Raw genomic sequence first — 23,480 nt, 5'->3', positions numbered from 1 at the left:
TTTGAAGTCTTGACCATGCAGAGCTTCCATAGTTCAGTTATGTCTAGGGTTGTCATGGTAACCGCTGTAGCAGTAAACCCCGGTAAAAAAAGTTAATAATAATAACCGTCTTGTTTTTTAAACATATATTATCTCGGTGGGTTAGCGTGGCTGCGGTGTAGGCGCGGCGACCCTTACCAGCCACCGTATCATCTGCTGAAGTTGCCGGCAGCACATGCGCACTTTGTTGTTTACAACCTAAACTTTCTTGAAGCTAAAGCTGAAATAATGGCCAAAGGAGGAGACGGCAGCGCTTAGGAGGACATTTATTATCCCTCAAAGAAGACAAAGTGGGAAGTACGGGCATCTTTTGGATATCTGAAGAATGCCGAGGGACAGCTGATAGAAGACGGCTATCCTGTTTGCAGCACGTGCAGAAAAAGTGTCTGTGAAAGGCAGCAACGCTTCAAATCTCATGACACATCTGCGTGACCATCACCCACAACTCTACAGTCAACGCAAGGCAAGCTAACGTTAGCGTTTTAGCTAAAATGCGTGATCCGAGGATTTGGGTTGAGGGAGAATGCAACGAGTCGCTATATAAAGCAGCCGCAGCGCCGCTACCTGCATATAAACCGTGTCGCGGACACCGCCATGTTGAAATGACGCTATGCATTACGGGGCTCCCAGGGGCAGATAAGAGTTGGTCTCTCTCCGAGAATAATTATGAATTTAACAATGATTACTGCCTGATGACATTTTCCCACATCTGCAAAGCTCACTGGAAGGACACAAACCGAGGACGATATTTTCCTGATACAGGGTTTATGTAGTTGTCTGAAAATGTAACACGTTTAAAAAAATACCGCGATAATACAGAAAACCGTGATAATTTTGGTCACAATAACTGTGAAGTTAAATTTTCACACCGTAACAACCCTATTTACGTCCATAGCTGCTACCCAGAACTCAGTGGAGTTAAAGTCTTTTACAGTTTTCTAGCTTTATTAAAATATCTGTCTGTACTTATTTAATTGATGGCAGTTTTTACTTTTTATTAGACTTCAAATGTAATCATTCTTATTTCGTAATTTGTAAGAATGTCACCAGCATTATTAGCATTAGCATCCCTATGGGGTTTTCCATGTATATTAGCATTGTGCTAACCACTCGCTGCCAGTCAAATCGCAGCCTTTGCGGTTAGAAAATCTCCTTTTGCCACATTGCAGTTTAATTGGATATGTAATTAACCATTCAGCCCTAATCAGCACCATTATCATGACCACCAGCAGCACCCTTACCATCATCAGTACCACTAGCACCATCAGCACCATCTTCATTACCACCAGCAGGTCCAAAATGAACCCTCTCAATCCTCGATGACATGTTTTAGATGAAACTCTAAAAGATTTATTACTGAAGATAATCCAATCTGATTTGGTGGCCTTAAGAACTCCTGAAACTTCACAGATCAGAAAGACTCAGCTAGTTTCATTTTTTCTTTTTAATGACTTTTTCCTACTTTGTCTTTGAATTTGGATGCGACTTTCTTTGTGAAGCACTGTTTCTCTCTAAAAGGTGCTAGTTTATAAATAAGCTTTACTAAACCAGACTCTTGGGTTTCACTTGTGCATTAAATCAGGTTTAAAACGGTATTCCAGGTGTGCTTTTCCCGTTTCCATCCGTCTGTGAGATTGACTCTGCATTTATATAGCAGCTCATTTATTTATGAACCAGCAGTGAAAAATGTGTCACCGCCTCAAGAGATTTTACACAGAGGTGGTTCTCTGCTCTCCTCTCAGAAGCTTTTAAACAGATGAACATAGTCGCTGTTAGAAGAAAGTGATCAGACATCGGTCTGAGTTTTATTGCTGCAGCTGTAAACATCTGTCTGTGTGTGTTTTTTACCATTAAGGATTGATGGCTGCAGGTTTTTGTGTTGCACCTGGACTGGGAAACCTGTACAAAATGTTTTTACTGCTTTGGAGAAAATAAGGTTACTGATTTAACACTCATCCATCCCGGATCAGACCATGGAGGTCTAGAAAAGAAGCACAATCTTCTCAGATCCTCCTGCAGGATACCAAAACCAGAACAGAGATGGTCTAGATCAGGGGTGTCAAACTCAAATTCACACTGGGCCGAAATTAAAATCTGGGATTTTCTATTCTATTCATCTTTCTGCAGCCTTTCCACTTCCTGTTTACTGTAGGTTAAATCTTTTCTCACGGGCCAACAACAAAATAAAAATATCATTTTATCTTAAATGAAAATGCAACATCTCACCTGTTAACTTTCATGTTTTGGAGCAGAAAAAGAGCATAAAACCAACATATTTAAAGCTCAGTTTGCTCCACTGGTTTACTGTGATGCTCACCTGTTCCAGCCAGATACCTGCATCATGGGGTTGATCTGAGCTGAGGAGGTGGAGACTCCTGTTGTTTTGTTCATCTTCATCATAATAATGACAACATTAGATGACAACAGGTGCTCACACAGGTTTGTGCTGCTGAACATGTCTGAGCAGCTGGACCACGTTGTTGTGTGTCGGGGAGGAAAAATAAAAACTACAGCAGCCACAGAGTCGTGCTGGTTTGAGCGTGTCGCTGCTCGCTGGAGTTACATCAGCTCTGTCTGGAAGTTAGTTGGAAAACTTTCTCTTTCAGTCGTGAACACATGACTGAGCGGTTAAAATCCCCGTTTCTGGGCTTCAATGTCGGTAAATAGCTGAGTAAACCCGACGCGGAGTGAGAGGAGTGTTTAGTTTGTCCGAGACAGCGGAGCTGCAGACACCGGCATCAGACGCTGGAAAAAACACAAAGTATCATGGGAGTTGTAGTCTTTGTGGTAAAATTGGCCATCTGGTCAGTTTTAGTATATTTTTTATATTTATGTCGCGGGCCAAATAAAAATGCTCCACGGGCCACATCTGGCCCACAGGCCTTGTGTCTGACACATGTGGTCTAGAATCTCCAGTGAGTTTTAGGTCTGCCCCGGAGTCTCCTCACAGTTCTAGAAATCCTCCAAAAGAAGGCGACCTGGAGGGTCTGAACCACCTCTATTGGAGGAGGAGGAGGAGCAGCAGTATGAATGATGGCGCTCCGGACCTCGTCCATTCGACCTGATATCTAGGACCTTGTTCTTCTCGCAGCTCAAATCTCAAATGCCGAAGTTAAACCAGCCCAGCTCTCGTTTACCACAACAAACCACGACATCTTAATCCAAACAGATTATTGAGCCTGATCAACGTGAATGCTGCAGGTTTCAGTTACAGGTTCAAGCACTTTCAAACCCTTCAATGAACCCCACTCACATTCAAGCACCTGTAAGCACCCAGGTGTGAGACCAGAGGGACGTGTGGACACGTACCCTTCTCTGTAGTTGATCACCGTGTCGATGATGGTGTTCATCTGCTTGGTGAGTTTGGGCGGGTTGGGGGAGAACTTCTCCGCTGGAGGACGTCCACGTCTTTTCTTGGCCTTCATCCCACCATTGTCTCTGCTGGACGTGTCCTTGTCCTGGCGCCGCTTGCGCTTGCGTTTTTTCAGCCGGATCTCCTCCTCCATCTCCTCCAGGTTTCCATCCTCGATGGCCTGCAGGTTACAGAAGTCAGAGCAGCTCATAAAGACACGATCCATAAAAACACTTTGTTTGGCGTTTGTTTTACCCCAGATGCATCTGGACTCCACCTAAAGGGAAATGTGTCAGTACAGTTTCTAGGTCAGGATCTGGCCTCAGGTCAGCAGGGGCGGCTCCAGAAAATTTTGATAGGGGTGGCCAGACGGGGCCAGCGAAGTCTTTGGGGTGGCACACCAAACTGGTCCTTGTGGTAACTTTGGGAGAGTTTAGCCAGTGGCGATGTGCTGTATTGCTCCTTTATTTGTTTTTACTTTTTAAGAACAGTACGTATCAAACAGGGATGTGTATTTTTGAAATTCTGGCGATACGATACATATCACGATACAGGGGAGACGATACGATATATTACGATATATTGCGATACACTCAGTCAGACGATACAAGCAATTTTTTTTACTGAATTTATTGTAAGAATGCTTAATGAACAGTCCAAACTGATACGTAACATGTTTAACATGAGGTATCTGAACCATGATGGAGGGATTTACATTTCAATGGTGGAAACAAAACCCGTTGCACACTGCTGCCAACTAGCGGGTGACGATTGAATTGCACAAAACGAAAAGAAAATACACAAATGTTTGCATGCAAATTCTTTCAAGAATTAGATACACGGCTTTTGAATATCGATGTAATAATCGCAGGAAAAAATATCACAATATATTGCTATTTCGATATTTTCTTACATCCCTAGTATCAAAAACATTTTTACTTAAATTTTACAAGCACATACATTCCAGAAAAATAAATTTCAGTTATTTAAAATGTTTTGAAAATGTTATTTTCAAATGTGTGTTTTTTTAAATTATTTCTTTACTCATTAATTATATTACTTTTTATTTTGTTTTACAATTATGTCTTGAATAAATAAGATCAATTTATGGTTTGAGTGAACAATAATATTAATATGATTTATTAATACTGGCTTTTGCTGGGGGGGGGGTGGGGGGTGCCATTGCAAGTCAGTTACTAGTTTCACAGAAATATTTATTTACATGGTTTTTGGCTGATTTGAATCTGTTTTTAGACATTTTTCCAGAAGCTTTGAGGAGAAAGATGTCTGTGTCTCTACAGAGAAGCCAGGCTGAGAAGGAATATCACACGTGAGGAAGGCTGGCTCGGCTGTCACTGAAAAAGAAAAGTTGAGAAGGAAGCCAGAGATTTTCCAGACTAGGCCAACTCCGCGTGTTCATTCCTCCTACGCAGGATTTTCACGTCAGCTTGAGGAATATTTATAGAGACAGAGACGATAATTAGAATCTTCAGAGGAGATCATGGTGTCACAAATCTTTAGAATATTAGTGTAAAGTAACTGATTCAAGTTTAAGTGCTGCACCAGAACCCTGACTGGCAGTAACAGGCCCAGGCTCTGGTTCTGGTTCTGGAGGAAACAGAGCTTGAAGGGTTTTAAACGAGGACCTCGGCTGTAAGCTGTTAGAGCTGAAAGGCTAATTCCCCTCTGGTCATGGAGGGTTTTTCTTCTTCTCGAGTCTTTATCAGTCGGCCAACAGGTCTCCACACATTTCTCTCCTCTCATGAGAACGTGTTTGAAGCACAGCTAACGCTGGTTTCCACCTACGGTCACCTTGGCCTCAGCAAGTGTCTCTGTTCTACTTCCGTTTTCCCTGAAAGGCCCGCGGCACTCCATAAAACGGCTGTGTGAGGTTTCAGACGATTCCCGGGGCCAACGTGTCACCGACTATTTACCAAGTGTCACCGAATTCCACGAGTGTTGCACGAAGAAACACTTTGGCTACGTAGATTTTAGGTTTATAAAAGCATTTCAGCAGAATCAAATGCGATCTGTAGCTTGTTCAGGCTGGATGTTGAGTCAACTCCTCTTCGTCCTCACTAGTTACTTTTCACGCTGCTGTTTCCGTCATTTCTGTAGATTTTAGAGCTTACTTAAAAAGCAAGTCACCCCAAATCAATGTTTTTCTGATAAACTATATAAATGTGTGTCTAATCGTGCTGCAGACACGTGTCGTCAATAGTTTTGCACTTGAGTGCATTTTAGTTCAAATTTAAATATTCTGCCTAAAACTGTCAGTGTTGTGCCGTTGCCAGGTAAAAACTCTGCACTGCATTTGAATTTAAATCTGCCATCGCTATTGGCTAAGAGGTACCCTAGAACGTTAGCTGGATTCGTTTGAATAACCTGGTTTAAAAACCCAATTTTAGGATAAATAGTTTACCATCGTGGCAACTCTGAGGGGGCTGGATTGTTTTTGCAACTGATCCATTCCCTTTCAGTCGATTCACTCGGTACAATGAAGGTGCTACGGGACATCATGCCCTTGTGTGGCCGGCTGAAGACGCATCTGATCACGCCCGTAAGGCTAACGAGCGTGATGCTGTGTGGAGGCCCCGACCTCCACTTATGAGCGACGTTCCTTCATTCCACAGATCTTACGCTCTTCACCTCGCTGAGAACATGTCTTTATTAGCTGCGCTATTGAAAAGCTAGCTTAGCTGTTCGCTGGTGCCTCTCTGCTACCTTCTAGCTGGCGTTCTGCCCACCGAGCACTACTTTTTTGCCTTCGTGCTTCGCTCATCGATTCCTCCGCCCCGCTCCGTCTCACCATGAGCATCGTCAGAACCAGGTAAGCGAATGCCTGCTTCGCGGCCCTGTCCCCGATAAGTGTCATAATACCTTCGTTGTACCAAGGGAATCGACTGACAGGGAACGTCAGGTTATGCATCTAACTACAGGAATGAGGCACAACGCAGGGCCGCCCCATTTCACAGCCCAGCTCGTCACGCTCATCTGCCTTTACAGGTGTGCTTAGATGTGTCTTCAGCCGGCCACACGAGGGTGTGTCGTCCCATAGCACCTTACCATACCCTATCTTGTACCATAGAACAAGATAGCGCTGGTGGAAAACGTCCACTGGGCTTCAGTTCAGCTCTTCAGAAACCTACAGGTAACAGCGTGGAGGGTTTGTCCGTCTTATGTTGTCTGATCGCGGTTTCACACTGCTAGCATCAGCGGAACGGAACAGCAGCGGAGCGGCTCGCTCGCCGACTTCAAAGCGGCCCTTTTCACACCGGGAGAGTCTTGGCCTCGGCACGGCTTCCTCGCTGCGCCTCGCTGTACTCGCGAGATTCTAAAATCCCTCGTGACTTCCGACACCTTCCTCATCGAGAGATCACAACCCCCGCGAGGAATCTCACCGCTGCACTTCTTGAAAGAAACTGCTGGTAAACAAAGCCGTTCGGTCACACGTGCTGACGTAAGTTATACAGAACATTGTAACATTTTATTTTGAAAATAACTGGGGATTTTACACTGAAACCATGTGTGGCTTCCTGTCTCGCACTATGTGAACTGCGGAAACTGACGTGTCCCAGAAGCGGCTCGCGGAAATAATAGAACTCGATCCTATCTTTAGCGCCGCGGCACGCCGCTTCTGGGACACGCCTGGAAATTGTCGCGTCGCAGCTGGTTTGAAACACTCCATAGACTACAACTGGATTCTATTTGAAGCGGTGCCGCTTCGCCGTTCCGTTGATGCGTGCAGTGTGAAACGGGGGTGAATTGATCAAAATCCAGGGAACTGTACCTATAAAACATGAGCTTTAGTCCAACAGCGACAATATTTATCTTTAAGGTTTCTAAAGTTTAAGTTTTCAACCACATAACGAGACTTTTAGGTGGAAAAAGATAAAAATCATGATGCAAAAAATAAAATCAGGAATTTGAAATATGATCAAAAGTTTTCTTACTGGACCTCGCTGATTCTAGCTTAGACATCGGAATGTTAATATAAAAATATTTCCAGATAATAGTCCACATTTTTCCAATACAGAAAAAGTTAGTGAATCCTTCTAAAAACTTCCCAGCTGTAATTCAGGCAGCAAAAGTTAAAAACTCTGGTCACAAACTGTGTATGACACCAGAAATGTTTAGTACATTTAAGGTCAAATTATTTAAAAGTAGTTTGTTTTTTTATTTGTTTTAAGGGTAAAAAATGACAGAATGCAGATAAAATCATTATAGTTAAATGAATTTTTACAGTTGTTTTAATCCCAATGTTTTTAAATAAACACATAAATACCTATTTATTGAGCTAAATGTTTTTTGAGCAGATGATTTTATCCAAAGCAACATAATACCGCAGAAGCAGCAACGCAGTGAATAACGTGCATGTTTTTGGTCCGCGGGAGAAAGCCAGAGTTTCTGGTGAATACCCACACGTGCATGGGTAGAACATGCTAACTCCACACAGAGAGGCTAGGGTGCTAACAGCCGGGTCGACATGGGTGCGTTTCACACCGCACGCAGAACTTTGGTAGATTTTAGACAAAGACTCACGCTAAAATAAGCTGATTAAATCCTCTCCTCACAGAAGCGCCCTACCCGTCTGCTTCACACAGGGTATCTGCAGGTTTAAGGGAGCCAAATTTAAGACTTCTTAAGACCTTTTTAAGGCCACTTTGACCAAATTTAAGCTATTTTTTTTTATTTAATTTAAGATATAATTTCCAGCTATTGCCTGGAACCGGTGCTAACCACGTCGCGAACGTGGGATTAACCATCCAGTTACCATTAAACTTGCCCTTCCCCATGGCGCAAGCTCCCACTAGCTTAACCAGCTAATGTGCTCATCTAAAAATAGCCCCCTTTCACAACCAACTGAACGTGCACGGTTCCGCTTACGCCAACATCACACACAAAAAATGCTGAAGACTAACTAGATATTCACGAAAATTTTATAGGAATAAAATAATCTTGTTTATTGGGTCTTTGAAAATTTAAGACCTTTGGAAACTGTATTTAAGGATTATTTATCATTTTAAGGATTTTTAAGGCCTTACATTTGGAAAAGCAAATTTAAGACTTTTTAAGGACCCGCGGATACCCTGTTCACAGGAAGTGAGCCAGTAAGCTGAGCGAGATAACAAACAACTCAAATCAATAAATCTCTTCAGTTTTAGACTAAGAGTGGCTGCTGTGAGTTTCAGGCCCCCCGTGAAAATCGTTAAGGTTAGAAAACACAAGTTTCTGTCCAGATAAATAGTTTTAAATGAGCGGTCCTCTTAGAACATCTTAGGTGTGTTCTTGCTGTGTCTTTCTAAATCCATGCTTTCGTTCTTTTTTAAACACAGAAACAGTTTTGTTTACCTGTTTGTAGCTACAGTTTCGCCGACGGCTGCCGGCTTCTTCAGGCTGACGCTGATGGTGGCGCGTCACTTCCTTCTCCGTTTATCTGCGGGCAGCAGAGGACGTTGTCGCCCTCTACTGCCCGCTCTCCCCTCTCCGACGATGCAGTCCCATAGCGTGTAAACTCCGTCGTCCCTGTTCATGGTCCCACATCCACGTCTCCTTATCTCGATTGCTTCCTTGATCCATCTTTTGTATTTTTGTTGTTCGGTGGTTATGATCCGTGTGCTGTCCCAGTCCATTATATGGTTTTCTCTTAAGCAATGATCTGTTACGGCTGACTTTTTTATTGTACTTTCTGCTTCTTCTTTTGCTGCTCTTGTGTGTTTACGATTTGCCTCTTTTACATTATACAAAAGATGGATCAAGGAAGCAATCGAGGTAAGGAGACGTGGATGTGGGACCATGAACCGGGACGACGGAGTTTACACGCTGGACCACGCATGGGACTGCATCGTCGGAGAGGGGAGAGCGGGCAGTAGAGGGCGACAACGTCCTCTGCTGCCCGCAGATGAACGGAGAAGGAAGTGACGCGCCACCATCAGCGTCAGCCTGAAGAAGCCGGCAGCCGTCGGCGAAACTGTAGCTACAAACAGGTAAACAAAACTGTTTCTGTGTTTAAAAAAGAACGAAAGCATGGATGAGCGGTCCTCTCCTGGAGAATGATGACGTCATCACTTTCTGTAGCAGCTGAGATCCAGATGTTCTGGTGTCTGAGCGTTTTCTGTTGTTTTAATGAGTCCCACTGCTGCGCTCTTATGTCGACCAGCACAGCTGGGAGCTAAAACCAAATTTCAAACATTTTTCAGCATCGGTGGATTACTCAGTGTTCAAAAATATGAAACCTTAATGAGCAAATAAATGCAACAGTTTTTCTCGCAGGTATCAGATTCATCAGGCGGTCAATAAAATGTATTTATTTTAGCATTTAGGGTGACAGATGTGTTCTGACCACATTTAAAACAGAGCGCTAGCGAGGAGACATCAACTCCTCGTGCTCTCTGCAGAACACATTATCAGATGTTATCTAACCCTCTGTACCACTTCCTGTTTGAGTCGTGGTGTTTCAGGCTCACTGACAACTTATAAAACTATAACCAACTTCCTTTTAATACGTGTAGATTTTATTTCATTAGTAGTACTTTAAAACTGTAACGAATGAACTTAGTTTTCAACATTTCTGAAAGAGCGTTGCTAGGGTGACCAGATGTCCTGCATTATTGACAGTTTCACGTTTCGAGTTTTAGTCTTATAGAAGACACTGTGGAGAAATCTGCCTGTTGCTGTCAATCAAATGGAGGCGGGACTTTAACGCAGATCCGGAGCGTGTGTGGAGCGCGCCCGAACCACCAAAACGCGCGTGAGTGAGCACGGAGGAGAAAACGCTGTAAACTCTTGAATGAAACGTGTTCAGAGACACTCGACAGTCTTTGCTGTTTCTGGGTCATTCTTTCATGTCTCGGCGCGGAGTCTGATATGAAGAGGTCAAAAGCAGCGTTTCCAGTAATTAGACAGGTCCATGATGAACACAGACAAGGTGCTGCGGGTTCAGATACCTGCGTACACGCTGAGCCCCTTAAAGCACAGTGAAGAAATAATGAGAATAAATGGAAGCTTTCATCACTTATTCTCAGAATAAAGTAACTCTAAGAAACTTTTATCAAATTAGATCTGAATTTTTTACAGATTAAATCTGATGTTTATTCTCTCACCTAAAATCTAGAAGAGATTTGTTGTCATGTTTTAAAAAACTTTTGTTTCTGAATTATGAAAAAAAATTGCAAAAAAATGTGGATATTCTTTCAATGAGATGCTGATTTTAATGGAACAATAATTAAAAACAAACATAAACAGATCTAAAAAACATTACTGGTACTTTTACTGTCATTCTTTTGTGGAAAACATTGAATGAAAACTCTGAAAAGCTGCTTAAACCTGCATGTTTTCTTATTGACGACTAAAGTCATCATTTGCATTTTTTACTGTTTGAGCATCGGAACGAGCCCCCGCGCTGAGAGAACAAACATCTCAGCCCTGAAGCCGATCTTCATCCGCATACGTCACAGATCACATGATCAGGAAGCAACACATCCATGTGTTAGGAGATCGTTTTGGGCCGTTCCTGTAAAAAGAGTGGGGCGCGAACCGGAAAAGCGTCTGCCGATCACAATTCGACAACGGATTATGAAAGAACAGATAACGCTCGAAACACGCGGCTTCTTCCTGATGTAAGAGGTGAGTCTCCTCTTTGCTTTGGTTGTTTTGGCGTCGACATCATGCTAGCGCGCAACGTTCTGTGACTCTTAAAAAATCTGTAAAAACAGTGAGAAACGCTGGCAGCGAAGGCCGTTAGTGATCAGGAAACGGCTGGCAGTGAATGAGTTAAATCACTCAAAAACATAAAATCTGAATTGGAAAAAAGTTGTTTATTTTACTGTGAAACCAACAAACATTTATGACGAATGTTTTTTATAATTTAGAATGGTAATCTAGACTGTACATTTATAAAAAATATGAATATAGAAAATAACAAATTTAAAACTATATTATTAGCCCTCTGGGGTCCAGAGTGTAAATCACCGTTTTTGACTCATTTTGGTTTTTCTTTTGTATTTTCTAATAGAAACAATAAATTTTGCCTTATGGGGTATCATTTTTTCAGGACAACCTGGACTATCTGAATTTATACTTATTTTATTAATTTGGCAATAATGTACATGCATTTTGGAGTGGGGAGTGGCTCTGTCTCACGCCGCGGAGATCGAGATCCGACAGCTGCGCGGCGCCGCCCACTCCTCTTGTTGGATCTCCAAGGAGCTGGATCTCTGCCTTCATCCTCTACCTCACCTTAATCAATTTCCCTCTGGGTTTAATAAAGTATTTTTGAATTGAATTGAATTGAATCATGACCCAACTCTTCTAGGAGGAAGGATGGATCTGCCACATCGTCATCAACATCCTCGCTATTTGCCTCAGACTCCGGCTCCGAGTCTCCGTCCACTTCCTCTGCTTCCAGTTCTAAAAACAGCCGTACCATCTGAACTGCCTGGTGGACATTTATCCTTCTCATCATCCTTTATACAAGCCTAATAAAAGCCTACTAAACTGCAGAGACAACATATCTGACCGGATCGCTCCAAAATATGAAGTTTACCGTCAATATCTGTCTTAATTGTTTGTTGTTACTCCGTTCGCGCCGCTCCTTTCCCCGCCAAGCGGCTCCTTTTTGTGCACGTCTCGTTACTCGTGCGTCCTTCCTCTCCCTCTCAGCTACATAATGATGCTTTTTATCAGCTGAATATGTGAGACTTCCACCAACAGCAACAGGATCTCATGTTTTTGTGGGTTGTTTATGTTCACAAGCACATTCCCTCTCACGGATTACTAAACTGCTGTTTTGACAAGTTATCAGATTGTCTAAAAATAGGTCGTTCTTTAGTTTAGTAACTCCGCTTTTACGTTGCCTATTGACAAAATTTAAAAACTGGGGTGTAGTTTACAATCTCCTTTTTAAAGCTGAATTGAAACCGAAACTCGGGGAGGCGGAGTCTTGCTGCTACAGCGTCCCAAATCAGACCTGTTAAAGAGACGCTGATACGAGTCCATGAACCCCAGAGGGTTAAACCATTTGTCAAGTCTTAAATTGTTTGTAAAATAAATTATTATTAAACCCTGACTGGCTCTTGAATCCTAAACTAAGTGTTTACAGTCCCTGAATAAACAAAGAATCTTAGAATCTTCTGCCTAATCATCTTAAAGACCAAGCAGGTGCCATTCTATAATTAATAGATTATCACAGCTATGGGTCACAAGTAATGACAATAAAAATAAAGAGCTCGTAAGCAATTTAATCCAATTTACCCTCTATTGATTCATTACAATTCAAATAAAACATATACAAATATATGATGATAATAAGAATTGTATGTATGTGTAACAGGGATGTTAGGGCTACAAGGCAGACTGTTTTTTTTCTCATTACATTGGAGCTTCACGTTGTCCCACACTGAGTAAGTTGGGATCTGGTCACTCTAAGTGTTGCATGCTGGGAAATCTGTTCCATCCAACCGGTTATCAGCGTGCTGAATCCCGAACACTGGCTAGCCCTTTAGTTGACCTCCATATCAAACGTGAGAAAACTGGTCATTTGCAGGTGCTTTTACTTTCAGAGCGCAGTTCTGCCGGATATCGCTCCCACGTTGTCTTGGACACGAGGCGGGACGGTGCTCTCTTGTGGGCTTATCTCAGAAGGTTTATTTATTTTTTAACCCGCCCGTCCTGGCAGAGGCAGACAGAAGGGTTACCATAGCATAGTTTATTTATGTAGCACGTTTAAAACGCAGCATGGGAGCTGCCCAAAGTGCTGCGCAGGCTAAAACAAAACGCGACCATTCTAAGGAACTAAAACAGAAGATAAAAATACCAGTCAAAGCAGATAAGACATGATGAATACTAAAAACACATTAAACACTAGAACGAGTCACTGTCTAAAAGCCAAATGGTAAAAGTGGGTCTTTAAACGAGATTTAAAAACCGCCAATGATGGAGCCCGCCGAACTCCAGTGGGCAACGAGTTCCACAGCTTTGGGGCAGCGTGCACAAATGCTCGTTCACTAGTGGTGTGCATCTCTACCTGCCTCACGATTCGATCCGATTCCGATTATCTGCCTAACGATTCGATTTGAGTCTGAAATGCATCAAGATTCTTCACACAAAAATTTTCATTACTTAATAAAAGCAGTAGAATAGTGAGCAATAATGTTTAAAGTGTGCTGCCTATAATTACTTAAATAATATAAGAAATAATGTTTTCGGTAGAGCAGCCTTTAGATAGAATATTACTGAACTTAAAAATAGTAAACAAAGACTGTGTTAAGTGATTCTTTCACATCCAGGATCCCAAAACCGAAATTAGCCCAGACATCCGATTTAAATGTAACGGGTACATCTTTGATTACTGGTTATGTTGGCCCTGTATCCCTGTCCGCCTTTTCTGTTTTAAATTGACGCTAGGGCAACGCAGTGCGCATGTCATTGCAACTCTGCCCCCAGAAGTAATTGTAAAACCTCAAAACTTTATTGTCCTGCATAGACATAAGCCAGGAGTCGGCAACCTGTTACCATCAAAGAGCCATTATTACCCGTTTCCCACAGTAAAGAAAACACCGCAGCAGCCGCGGCGTTGTGGGCGGGGCCTACCCTCAGACAGCAGAGCGCTAATGTGTTGGCTCACAGCAGGTGACAGCAGCCAGTACCGGTCGCTCGTGTACATCAAAGTTATCTTTTATAAGACGATAATCAATAAAATGATTTATATAAAGTGGATCCAGAAGTTGTAGCCCGTCTCTGCCGACAATATTTTGATATTTTTCACCCTGTTGATGGTTTTACTGAGCAGGTGCCACTTTTGTCATACGTTTCTTTTTAAAACATGTTTAGACTGTTCAGAATACAAATCCAGGCTCTGTCACGTTTGATTGTTGTAATTAAACTTTGTAGGTGGGGAAGGTCAGAAAAGGATCCGATCACTTTGTTTTTCCCTCATTTACAGCGACGGAGATAACGGCGCAGTGCGCCTGGCTCTGGTGGTAATCAAGTTAAATTATATCTCTTTGCAACAATTTTCACAAGAAAACAAAACAGTTAACAGCAGGGCTTGTGTTGACCGGACAGTTTCCGTATTTAACCGTTTATTTTGACGGAGAAAGAACAGAAAGAATTACCCCGACGCATGCAGACGAACTGACACTTTATTCGTTTCGCGCAGATGTCGCTAAATCACTCAAGAACTGATTCCCATCTGAGCTTGACACTGAGCTCAGCACAGCTCACTGTCAGCGCGTACGTACGGCGCACAGCGAGCTGAAGTTGTGGAGAGGGGCTTGGAGCACGTCGCAGAACCAAAGCGCAGGAAGATTCCTCCGACTGAAGCGAGACTTGCCGCTTAGAAAATGTTCCCTGATTATGAAACTTTGGCTGAATAGCGCTTGTTCCTGTCTCCAATGTGGCGACACATCCAGGAGCTGAGGAGAATCCCAGAATCTCACGTCCTCGTCAGCTCAGAATGCGCCTTTATGATCACGCACAAGCGTGACGCGTCAACCCGGTCTCACAGTAAGACCGGGTTGGAACTGTTCAGGTTTACGCAGACAATCTACATTTAGAATTAGCATACAGATGTAAAATTAATGCAGTAAAATATAAAACTTTTTATTTAAATATCCATTCATTATTTTATAAGTACAGAGAGCCGCATCAGATGGATGGAAGAGCCGCATGCGGCTCCAGAGCCGTGGATGCCGACCCCCAACATAGACATAGGGAGAGAATCTCATTATGTCACGTTGCTGCATCGATGCGGAATCGTGCACGGCTGAATCGCGATGCATCTTAGAATCGATCATTTTTCCCACCTCTATCGTTCACCCCGCGATTTGTATTGCATCCGGGGCGTGCACAGCAGCAAAAGGTCAGCCGACCTCAACGTGCGCGTGGGTACATATGAAGTGAGCAGGTCAGAGAGATAGGGAGGTGCCAGGTTGTTTACTGATTTAAATACAAAAGTCAATAACTTAAACTGTACTCTGAAAATGACAGGGAGCCAGTGAAGGTGTTCCAGGACTGGGGTAATATGGCTACGTCGGTGTGTACTCGTCAAGAACCTGGCAGCAGCGTTCTGGACGACCTGCAGCCGATTCGGGTTGATCCGTCTAACTCTACAGAAAAAGACACGTGGGATATTCCTCCTGTAGCCCGTTTTATGTTTGTGGCATGTTAGCCCGGATTCGCTCACGCACCAGAGGGGACAGGCTGGGAGAAAAGAGACATAGGACACAGGTTTGGAAGTGCTTCAGAGGTTAGGCAATCAGTGGGTTGCTGGTTTGATGCCCAGTGTTTAACTTTTCTTCACTCAATAAAGCTCCAGCCAAAGACTTACATATGAATAATAACTGTCCTCAGCCATCTTTAAACCTCACTCGTTTACGATTATTGTCCCTGGCAATCTTCCAAACCAACCAACGCCATCGGTTAGCTCATATTATTTCACCAAGCTATCCCTTAAGTCTGCCTTAAACTGGGAGGATGAAAAGTGAGAGAGTGGAGGCGTTTTTACCCGGAGCCACTGTTTTTCTGTCAGCGCGTCGCTGTAGTCAACGTCCCGACGGCACCGAGAACCCCTGCCAAACATCTTCTCCTCCTCCTCCTCATAGGTGAGCCTCTCCACCTCAGCGTCATCTTTAATGATCCACGAGGGCAGCTCGTCCTCCTCCATCAGACGAGGCTTACGCTTCGGATTCCTGGCGTCCTCTCGACGTCGGTCCATGTCCATGCGCTAGTAGTGGGAAAATTAGGAAAAACACACTCAAACCCGTAATCAGTGACAGTTTTTAGTTCCTTTAGGGGGAAACTATTAACGCAAATCATCTTGATGCAACCATGAGGAACTGGGAAAGTCGCCCCCTACTGGCTGGTTCCAGTAGAGGCTTTAAAGAGCAAGTCACCCCCTACAAGAAACTTACTTCACTCCCACGTCATGTTTAAAAAATGCAACAAATGCTGTTGCCTGGCAGACCGAGAGGGCGGAGCCGCTAACAAAAAAACACACACACAGGCTCACAACGGCATTGTGACCTCATAATGCACCAGTTTACATCATAGCATACCTCTTAGCCAATAGCGGTGTCAGATTTAAATTCAAATACAGTGCAGAGTTTTTACCTGACGACGGTGCAACACTGACAGTTTTAGGCAGAATATTTAAATTTTAACTAAGATGCACTGAAGCGCCAAATTATTGACTACAAGTGTCTGCAGCACGATTAGACACTCGTTTATTTAGTTTATCAGCAAAAAAAAGTTGATTTGGGGGTGACTTGCTCTTTAAACACCGCCCCCTACATGCAAGCTAATCTTTTTTCTGGCTAAAACTAAAACATCTCGGCTTTCTAGACGTCTCCTATTGTTGCTGCTGTGTCAAAGCTGTAATGACCATTTTAAAAAACACGATGACTGTATGCAGGTGAGTGGGCGGGGCCTGCAGACCCATATCCTGGTTCTAAAAGTACAACATGGAAGGGCCCACAAACAGCTTTATTATGCAACAACAGACGGAGAGAGACACTACGGCCCGTTTCCGCAGTCATTAGATTAAATAAAAGCCAAACTCCAGACTCAGAACATCAGAGGGCTTCTCGTTTGTGTTTCTATGTTTTAGGTTCTGGTAGAACAATCAGAACCACCCGGATCCAGTTAGTACAGGGTAAAAGGAAAGACTTTAGTGGATGAAGTTGTGCCAACAGAAAAAGTCACTAAAAGAAAAGGATGACTCGGTAACCATGACAACAGTCCCTTCATGTCAAACGATGCTTCTGTGAAGCGTTAAAACAGACGATGAAATTCTAGCCAGGAAAATGGCCGTCATGGCGCACAGCCTAGAATTACGTGGTGTCGGGGAAGCTGCTGTCAGACACCATCTTTAGGAGAAGGACTCTAAGCTGCTGGTTTTGTTTACGTTACTCTGAAATTGAAATGTGACTCGGATGGTTAAAGATATGCAGCTCTCCTACCATGAACAGCTCAAACTCGTCCTCGTTACGAGCAATCATCTGGTTTAGGGTTTCGTCATCCGGCACCTCGTCTTCCTCCTGAAATCAAATCACAACAAGTTGCTTCAACTCATTTAAAATGGAAAACACACGTCTCTGCTGGAACTGCTGCAGCAACACCACTCCACGTGTTTACGCGTGAAGCACCGAATTACAGCTGACGCGGTCTGACAAACCCACTAATGCCATGAGTGAAGGACTCATCATTTGCACATCAAGCCTCTGCCCTCACAGAGTTGGCAATAATTTCACCTAAACTATTCTAACGCATAAACACAAAACGTAATTTAACTCATCTGTTTGCAACCTTCCACATTCATCTTTTCAAAATGCCAACTTGGACACCTTGTCTGAGCCGGAGATGCTCCAAGCTGAATTAATAAACGGTTGAAAACAATTTTCTCACCTCGTTCTGCTCCTCGTGCTCTAGGATGGCTTGGAGGAAGGCACGGCGCTCGTGGCTCGATGATTTCTGATCAAACATGCCTGCCTGGATGACCTTCTGATCCACGTTCAGCTTGTATTTGGCAGCTGCCAAGATCTTCTCTTCCACGCTGTTGACGGAGCAGAGACGGAGCACTCGGACCTCGTTCTGCTGCCCGATGCGATGAGCGCGATCCTGGGCCTGAAGGTCCTGAAGAAAGTGAACAAGACCATCGTTTCGTTATTGGGTTGGAAAACAGGACGTATCCGCTTCAGCAAAAACCGTGTCGGATGTAAAAACCTGTAAATCTCTACAGAACTGAACACATTTCGTCCCTTAAACCCAGAGCACAACTACTTGGTTTTCATCTTGGTTTCCCCAGAATTCCCTCGTTTCATTTCAATTTAAAAATGTGAAAAAACAAATTCAAACTTATTCAGTTTTACCAAATTTACAAACATTCCTCTTAACAGGGCTGGACGATATGGCCCAAAATCAATATCACCATAAATTGAGGACTTGATAACGATGAACAGACGATAACTACATGAAACAACAGCTGTCCACTAGAGGGGGCTGTCACGTGCACCACGTTGAGTCACATTTTTACGTGGCTTCTTAACTCATTTGCTGCCAGTGTTTCTCACCGTTTTTACTGCTTTTTTTAAGAGTGACAGAACGTTGCGCGCTAGGATGATGTCGACGCCAAAACAACCAAAACAGAGCGGAGGCTCACCTCTTACATCAGGAAGAATCCGCGCGTTTCGAGCGTTATCCGATCTTTCATAATCCGTTGTTGAATTGTGATCGGCAGAAGCTTTTCCGGTTCGTGCCTCACTTTTTTTACAGCAGCGGCCCAAAACTATCTCCTAACACATGGGTGTTCTACTTCCTGATCATGTGACGTGTGACGTACGCGGATGAAGATCGGCTTTAGAGCTGAGATGTTTGTTCTCACGGTGCGGGGGCTCGTCCGACGCCCACACAGTAAAAGCATGCAAATGACGACTTTAGAGAGTCAGAGATTTCAATAACGATACATTTTCTATTTACTGCCCAGCCCTACTTCTTAGTCAAAGACAATTCTAAAGAACCTGCCAACAGGCTTCCATAGTTACTGAAAAGATAAACATTTGCTGCTGAGATGATCTCGATCTCTTCTACGTGGGTTAGCAAACGAATAACATCATCTTTTCCAGCGACCCGGCTCTTTCCTGGCGGCTTTTATAGAAGGAAACGGACTGGTGGTCGGACCTGGTGTGGGTTCCAGTCGCTGTCGAAGATGACCACCGTGTCGGCAGCCTGCAGATTGAGGCCGAGACCTCCAGCTCTGGTGCTGAGGAGGAAGACGAAGTACTGAGATCCTTCCTCGTTAAACTTCTTCAGCAGAGCGGCTCGGTCCTCCGACTTGGTGGTTCCTGAAACATCACAACTTCTTCAGTCAAATATTTTTGACTTGTGTGATAGAATATAAGAATATTTGTCAGAATTCTTTTCTCACTCTTCTGTTTAAGTGTATTAAAAGCCTAAAATTCTGTATAATTAATGAGCATCAGACCCACGTGACCACAGAGCTAGCTCCGGGGAAAGGCCTCAGTAGAGCCTCGGCCTCACCTGAAAACTGTTCCACCATTTTCAGTCTCTCAACTTAGACCATTAGTTGTAGCGTTTGTGCGTTCTTTTTTGGATATTTTTTGTGCAATTGTTGGACAAAATGACTTGCTGTGGCATTAATTGCACTAATAGAGCGTCCAAGGAGTCTCCACTTCATTTTTTTCTGTAAGTAAAATTATGTTTATGTATTTTAGGTCACTGCCGAGCTGAGCTTAGATTTTAACATGTACTGTTTAACCATGAAATTTAAATGTAATAGGGTAAAACCCAGTGCATTTAACATAATGCTGCACTTTAGAAAATGGGTTGAAATATAACATGTTGGTGGAGCTGCGTTCCCACTATCGGCTCGTGGAGCTCTCAGGGGACCGATGTTTTCCACCCGGTTCTCCCGTCCCCGCAGCTCGGCGCATCTCTGTCTGATCGCGGCTCCTGTTTGATGCGCGGGCATCTGGCTTGTGGAGCTCTGGGATGGAAACCTTTCCACCCGGTTTTACCCAGCGGTCAGCCCGGCGTATCTCTGACTCAGAAGCTCTGGTGTTGTGCACAGTTAACTCCGGCTGTAGCTAGGTTGCTACCTCCGTTAGCTTAGCTCCCACCTCCGCGTTAGCTTTGGGTTAGCTTGTAGCTAGTTCGACCGGGTGTCGTCAGTTGATCCCAGCCTTACAGCCCCACCCTCAGCTCCACCTCTCTTCCCTTTCGTGGAATTGTCTGGGCTTGACGGAACCTGTGACACGGTCAAAATGGCGGTGGTGGCCACCTCCCATTTTTCTTCAAAAACGTGTTATTGGAGCCTATGGAAATGAATTGTTCAGTATATATATGTCGATGCTCTGAAGGCCAGTGACTCTGTGACAGTGGCTTGTTTAAAAACATAGAATTTCCTGAAATTTGCTTAAATTTTAACTGCTATTTTACAAAAGATGTCAAAAAGTGAAATCAGACGGTAATAGCTTGTGACTTGTTTAAAGTTGGAAAAGTTTGTACGTTGAAGTAGTTAAAGACAAAGTCACCCCTACCAGATTCTTACTCAACTCCCACTTCCTGTTTGAAACATGCAACAAATGCTGTTGCCTAGCAGACCGAGAGGGCGGAGCCGCTAACAAACACACACACACACACACACACACACACACACACACACACACACACACACACACACACACACACACACAGGCTCACGACATTGTGACATCATATGGAACCAGCTAATGTTCTAGAGTACCTCTTAGCCAATAGCGATGGCAGATTTAAATTCAAATGCAGTGCAGAGTTTTTACCTGACGACGGCGCAACACTGACAGTTTTAGGCAGAAAATTTAAATTTTAACTAGAATACTGTAAAGTGCAAAACTATTGACTACACGTGTCTGCAGCAGGATTAGACACACATTTATACAGTTTATCAGAAAAAACATGTTGATTTGGGGGTGACTTGCTCTTTAAATTTAAAATGTTATTTTACAAAAGATGTCAAAAAGTGAAATCAGATGGTAAAGTTTAAGATTTGTTTCAAAAGTGGAATAAGCTCAAATTTAAACACATTGAAAACCAAAGGTTGCTGCTGTAAAATCCTGAAAAAGTCAATCGTTTTGATGTGTAATCTGTTAAAATAGCTTAGCCCTAGTTGGTTTTTGCTTTTAATCTCAAACTGTTGATGTATCAGCTCCTGTAACTAACCCTAACCGTTCATCCCCACAGAAAAGTGCTCATGAACTTACCATCGAGGCGCAAGTACTGGAAGTTGCGATAACCGAAGTAATCCTCCATGATGGTCATGAGGGAGGTCATCTGGCAGAAGAGCAGAACTCTGTGGCTGGTGGCCTGGAGCTTCGGTAAGATGCGATCGAGCAGCTCGAACTTCCCAGACGCTCTGTACAAATCAGGTCTAAGAGGAGAGGATTACGTTCCATGGGAGTTTCAGAGAAACACGAAGCAAGTATGAAAAATACTAAAACCTCATAGAAAAGACACAAAATGAGGCGATACGTGTGTGAATGGAACAGTTACTCTTCAAGCCAACTTTATTGATAAGGCTCTTTAAAACAGCCAAACCGACCAAAGTTCAGACAAAATTTATGAAGAATTTAAACCTGTACAATAAAAAATAAGGCAAATAACACAATAGGATACACAAAATGTGTTAAAATGAGATAAAAATCAATAAATCTCAAAATGAGAAAATCACAACATAAAACTTATTGGTGTGACCTCTTCAGCAGGAGGCCAAAAATGCTGGATCAAACTGAAAAGGGCATTTTTAGCAGAACTGCTGTACAGGGTTTTTCCTGCGTTCAAATTTGCGTGGCGGCCGCCTCCAGCTAATTTAGTGCTGCCCCAGCCTGATTTCACTCTGCCCCCAGCTATATGGGTGTTATTTTAACTGCAGTTGCAGCGTTGCGTCACTACAAGCCGCTGTATTAGCAGCGGTGCACCGAAAAGCACTAAAACCGCTGCAGAAAAAGATCAAAAATAGCTTTTCTCGCTAGTTGGTACATATCTACGGTTGGTGCAATTTACATCCTGATTTACCCCAGGCTCATCCATATCAGAGCAGGGCTGTACAGTGGTGTCTGTCTATTTTTAAACGTAGCACTGGTGCAACATCTTTGAATTACTATTCTCCCCAGAACTTTATTGTACAAAAGTAAGTTGCGTGTAAGAAAAATGCTTTTTTACTGGCGCACAGTGCGGTCATCTGGATGCAGTGGAGGAAAATAATGGGCCATTCCCATCTGTACCGGGTCGGCCCAGGCCGGGTAGCCCCAGTTGGCCCCAGCCTGGCCCGGTTGATTCCACACATCCTTGCCTTAAGCCCATGTGGGCTGATTCTACCCACCAATCAGAGGCTTGCTCTAATGGAAGGTGTGAATTTGCTGTCAGCAGTGGGTGTGTTGGTCCTGGTCGGCCTGAAGCAGTACCCCTCGGGAAGAGGGCCGAGAATGAGCCTTGGTTGGCCCGGAAAAATACCAGGCCACCCAGATATGTAAACAACCTACGCTACCCGGCCCGGGCCGACCCGGTACAGATGGGAATGGCCCATTAAGGAACCAGCAAAGGCAGAACCGGTCCAAAGTTTGGGATCAAAAGTGCAGCTACACGCAGATTGGCTAATGCTAAAGCTAACGGGTAGCAGTCTCACGATCAAGTGGCGCACGGAAAAATATATGATGATGATGATCGTAAAACTAAGAAAGACTAAACTCTACAAGCGGATGAAAAGTTCCCACCATCCTGTTTATTCTGCATGCTGCAGCGTTACGGATCAGAACCGCTGCAGATGCGAGTCACATTACTGCTGGCGCAGGCTGTACGGCAAGCCGTTGTAGTATATAATTCACAAAGGCTTCTATCTAAGGCAAGCCATTGTAGTATATAATTCACAAAGGCTTCTATCTTTGACCATAATTTGAACTGGATTATTGCCAACCATTACACATGCCACCATTACATTGTTAGCAGTAGAAATGAAATGTTATTACCAATTACAATCCAAATGCATGTTAATGAAATGCATTATATTTTACTGGATATATTTATGTGTTATTTTGACTTAGACGAGTGTTATTAATACAAACCTAAAATGTTCCTGAAATGTAGGTCAAATATTTAAAAATATTTTAAACTATAAATATCAGATGGGGAAAAGGGAACTAAACACCAATCTAATGCTTATCATTGAGCCTTTCACAATAAGAGTCTGTTATTTCAGCCTGATAATTTTGTTGTTTTATTTCATATTTTTTAGCAGCAAACCTGTTTTGTTTCACCTGAAACGTTGTCAAATGGAATATTCTCTTAATCAACAGAAGCTTAGATTAGAACACTTAACGAAAACATATGTTGCCTTTAAAAAAGTGAGGCAGTTGAATGCACAGAGTACGAATGTGCTGGCGCACGGTCAGGATGGTACCACCTCCGCCTCAGTTTGAGCCAGTTGTGTTGTGTTGTGTTTATGAGTCCAGTTGAGGATAAAAAGGATACATTTAAATACATGAATGAAAAATAAACATTTCTAACTGAAGTTTTAAAAAATCTGCATTTATCTGTAAAT

At 43.3% G+C, this 23,480-nt stretch overlaps 1 protein-coding gene across 2 annotated transcripts in view; it reads right to left on the bottom strand.

Moving 5' to 3' along the window:
* smarca2 (SWI/SNF related BAF chromatin remodeling complex subunit ATPase 2) overlaps positions 1-23,480 on the bottom strand; it is a 70,246-nt gene that overhangs the window by 13,575 nt on the left and 33,191 nt on the right. Inside the window, exons 1-7 of one of the 2 annotated variants that reach the window (XM_054730384.2) lie at positions 22,657-22,758; positions 21,148-21,314; positions 19,067-19,230; positions 17,795-18,022; positions 17,350-17,427; positions 15,897-16,115; positions 3,349-3,572 (exon numbers count right to left, since the gene is read on the bottom strand). In XM_054730384.2, the coding sequence (XP_054586359.1) occupies positions 3,349-3,572; positions 15,897-16,115; positions 17,350-17,427; positions 17,795-18,022; positions 19,067-19,230; positions 21,148-21,217 (983 nt within the window). In that variant the 5' untranslated portion in view covers positions 21,218-21,314; positions 22,657-22,758. Of the gene's footprint in view, positions 1-3,348; positions 3,573-15,896; positions 16,116-17,349; positions 17,428-17,794; positions 18,023-19,066; positions 19,231-21,147; positions 21,315-22,656; positions 22,759-23,480 lie in introns of those variants that run through there. The other variant, XM_015960280.3, reaches the window with a different exon arrangement.

Source organism: Nothobranchius furzeri, chromosome 10 (genome assembly GCF_043380555.1).
Source record: "Nothobranchius furzeri strain GRZ-AD chromosome 10, NfurGRZ-RIMD1, whole genome shotgun sequence".
Taxonomy (NCBI): domain Eukaryota; kingdom Metazoa; phylum Chordata; class Actinopteri; order Cyprinodontiformes; family Nothobranchiidae; genus Nothobranchius; species Nothobranchius furzeri.
Note: the sequence above shows the minus strand (reverse complement) of the source record. Positions and strands in the feature narration are given on the sequence as shown.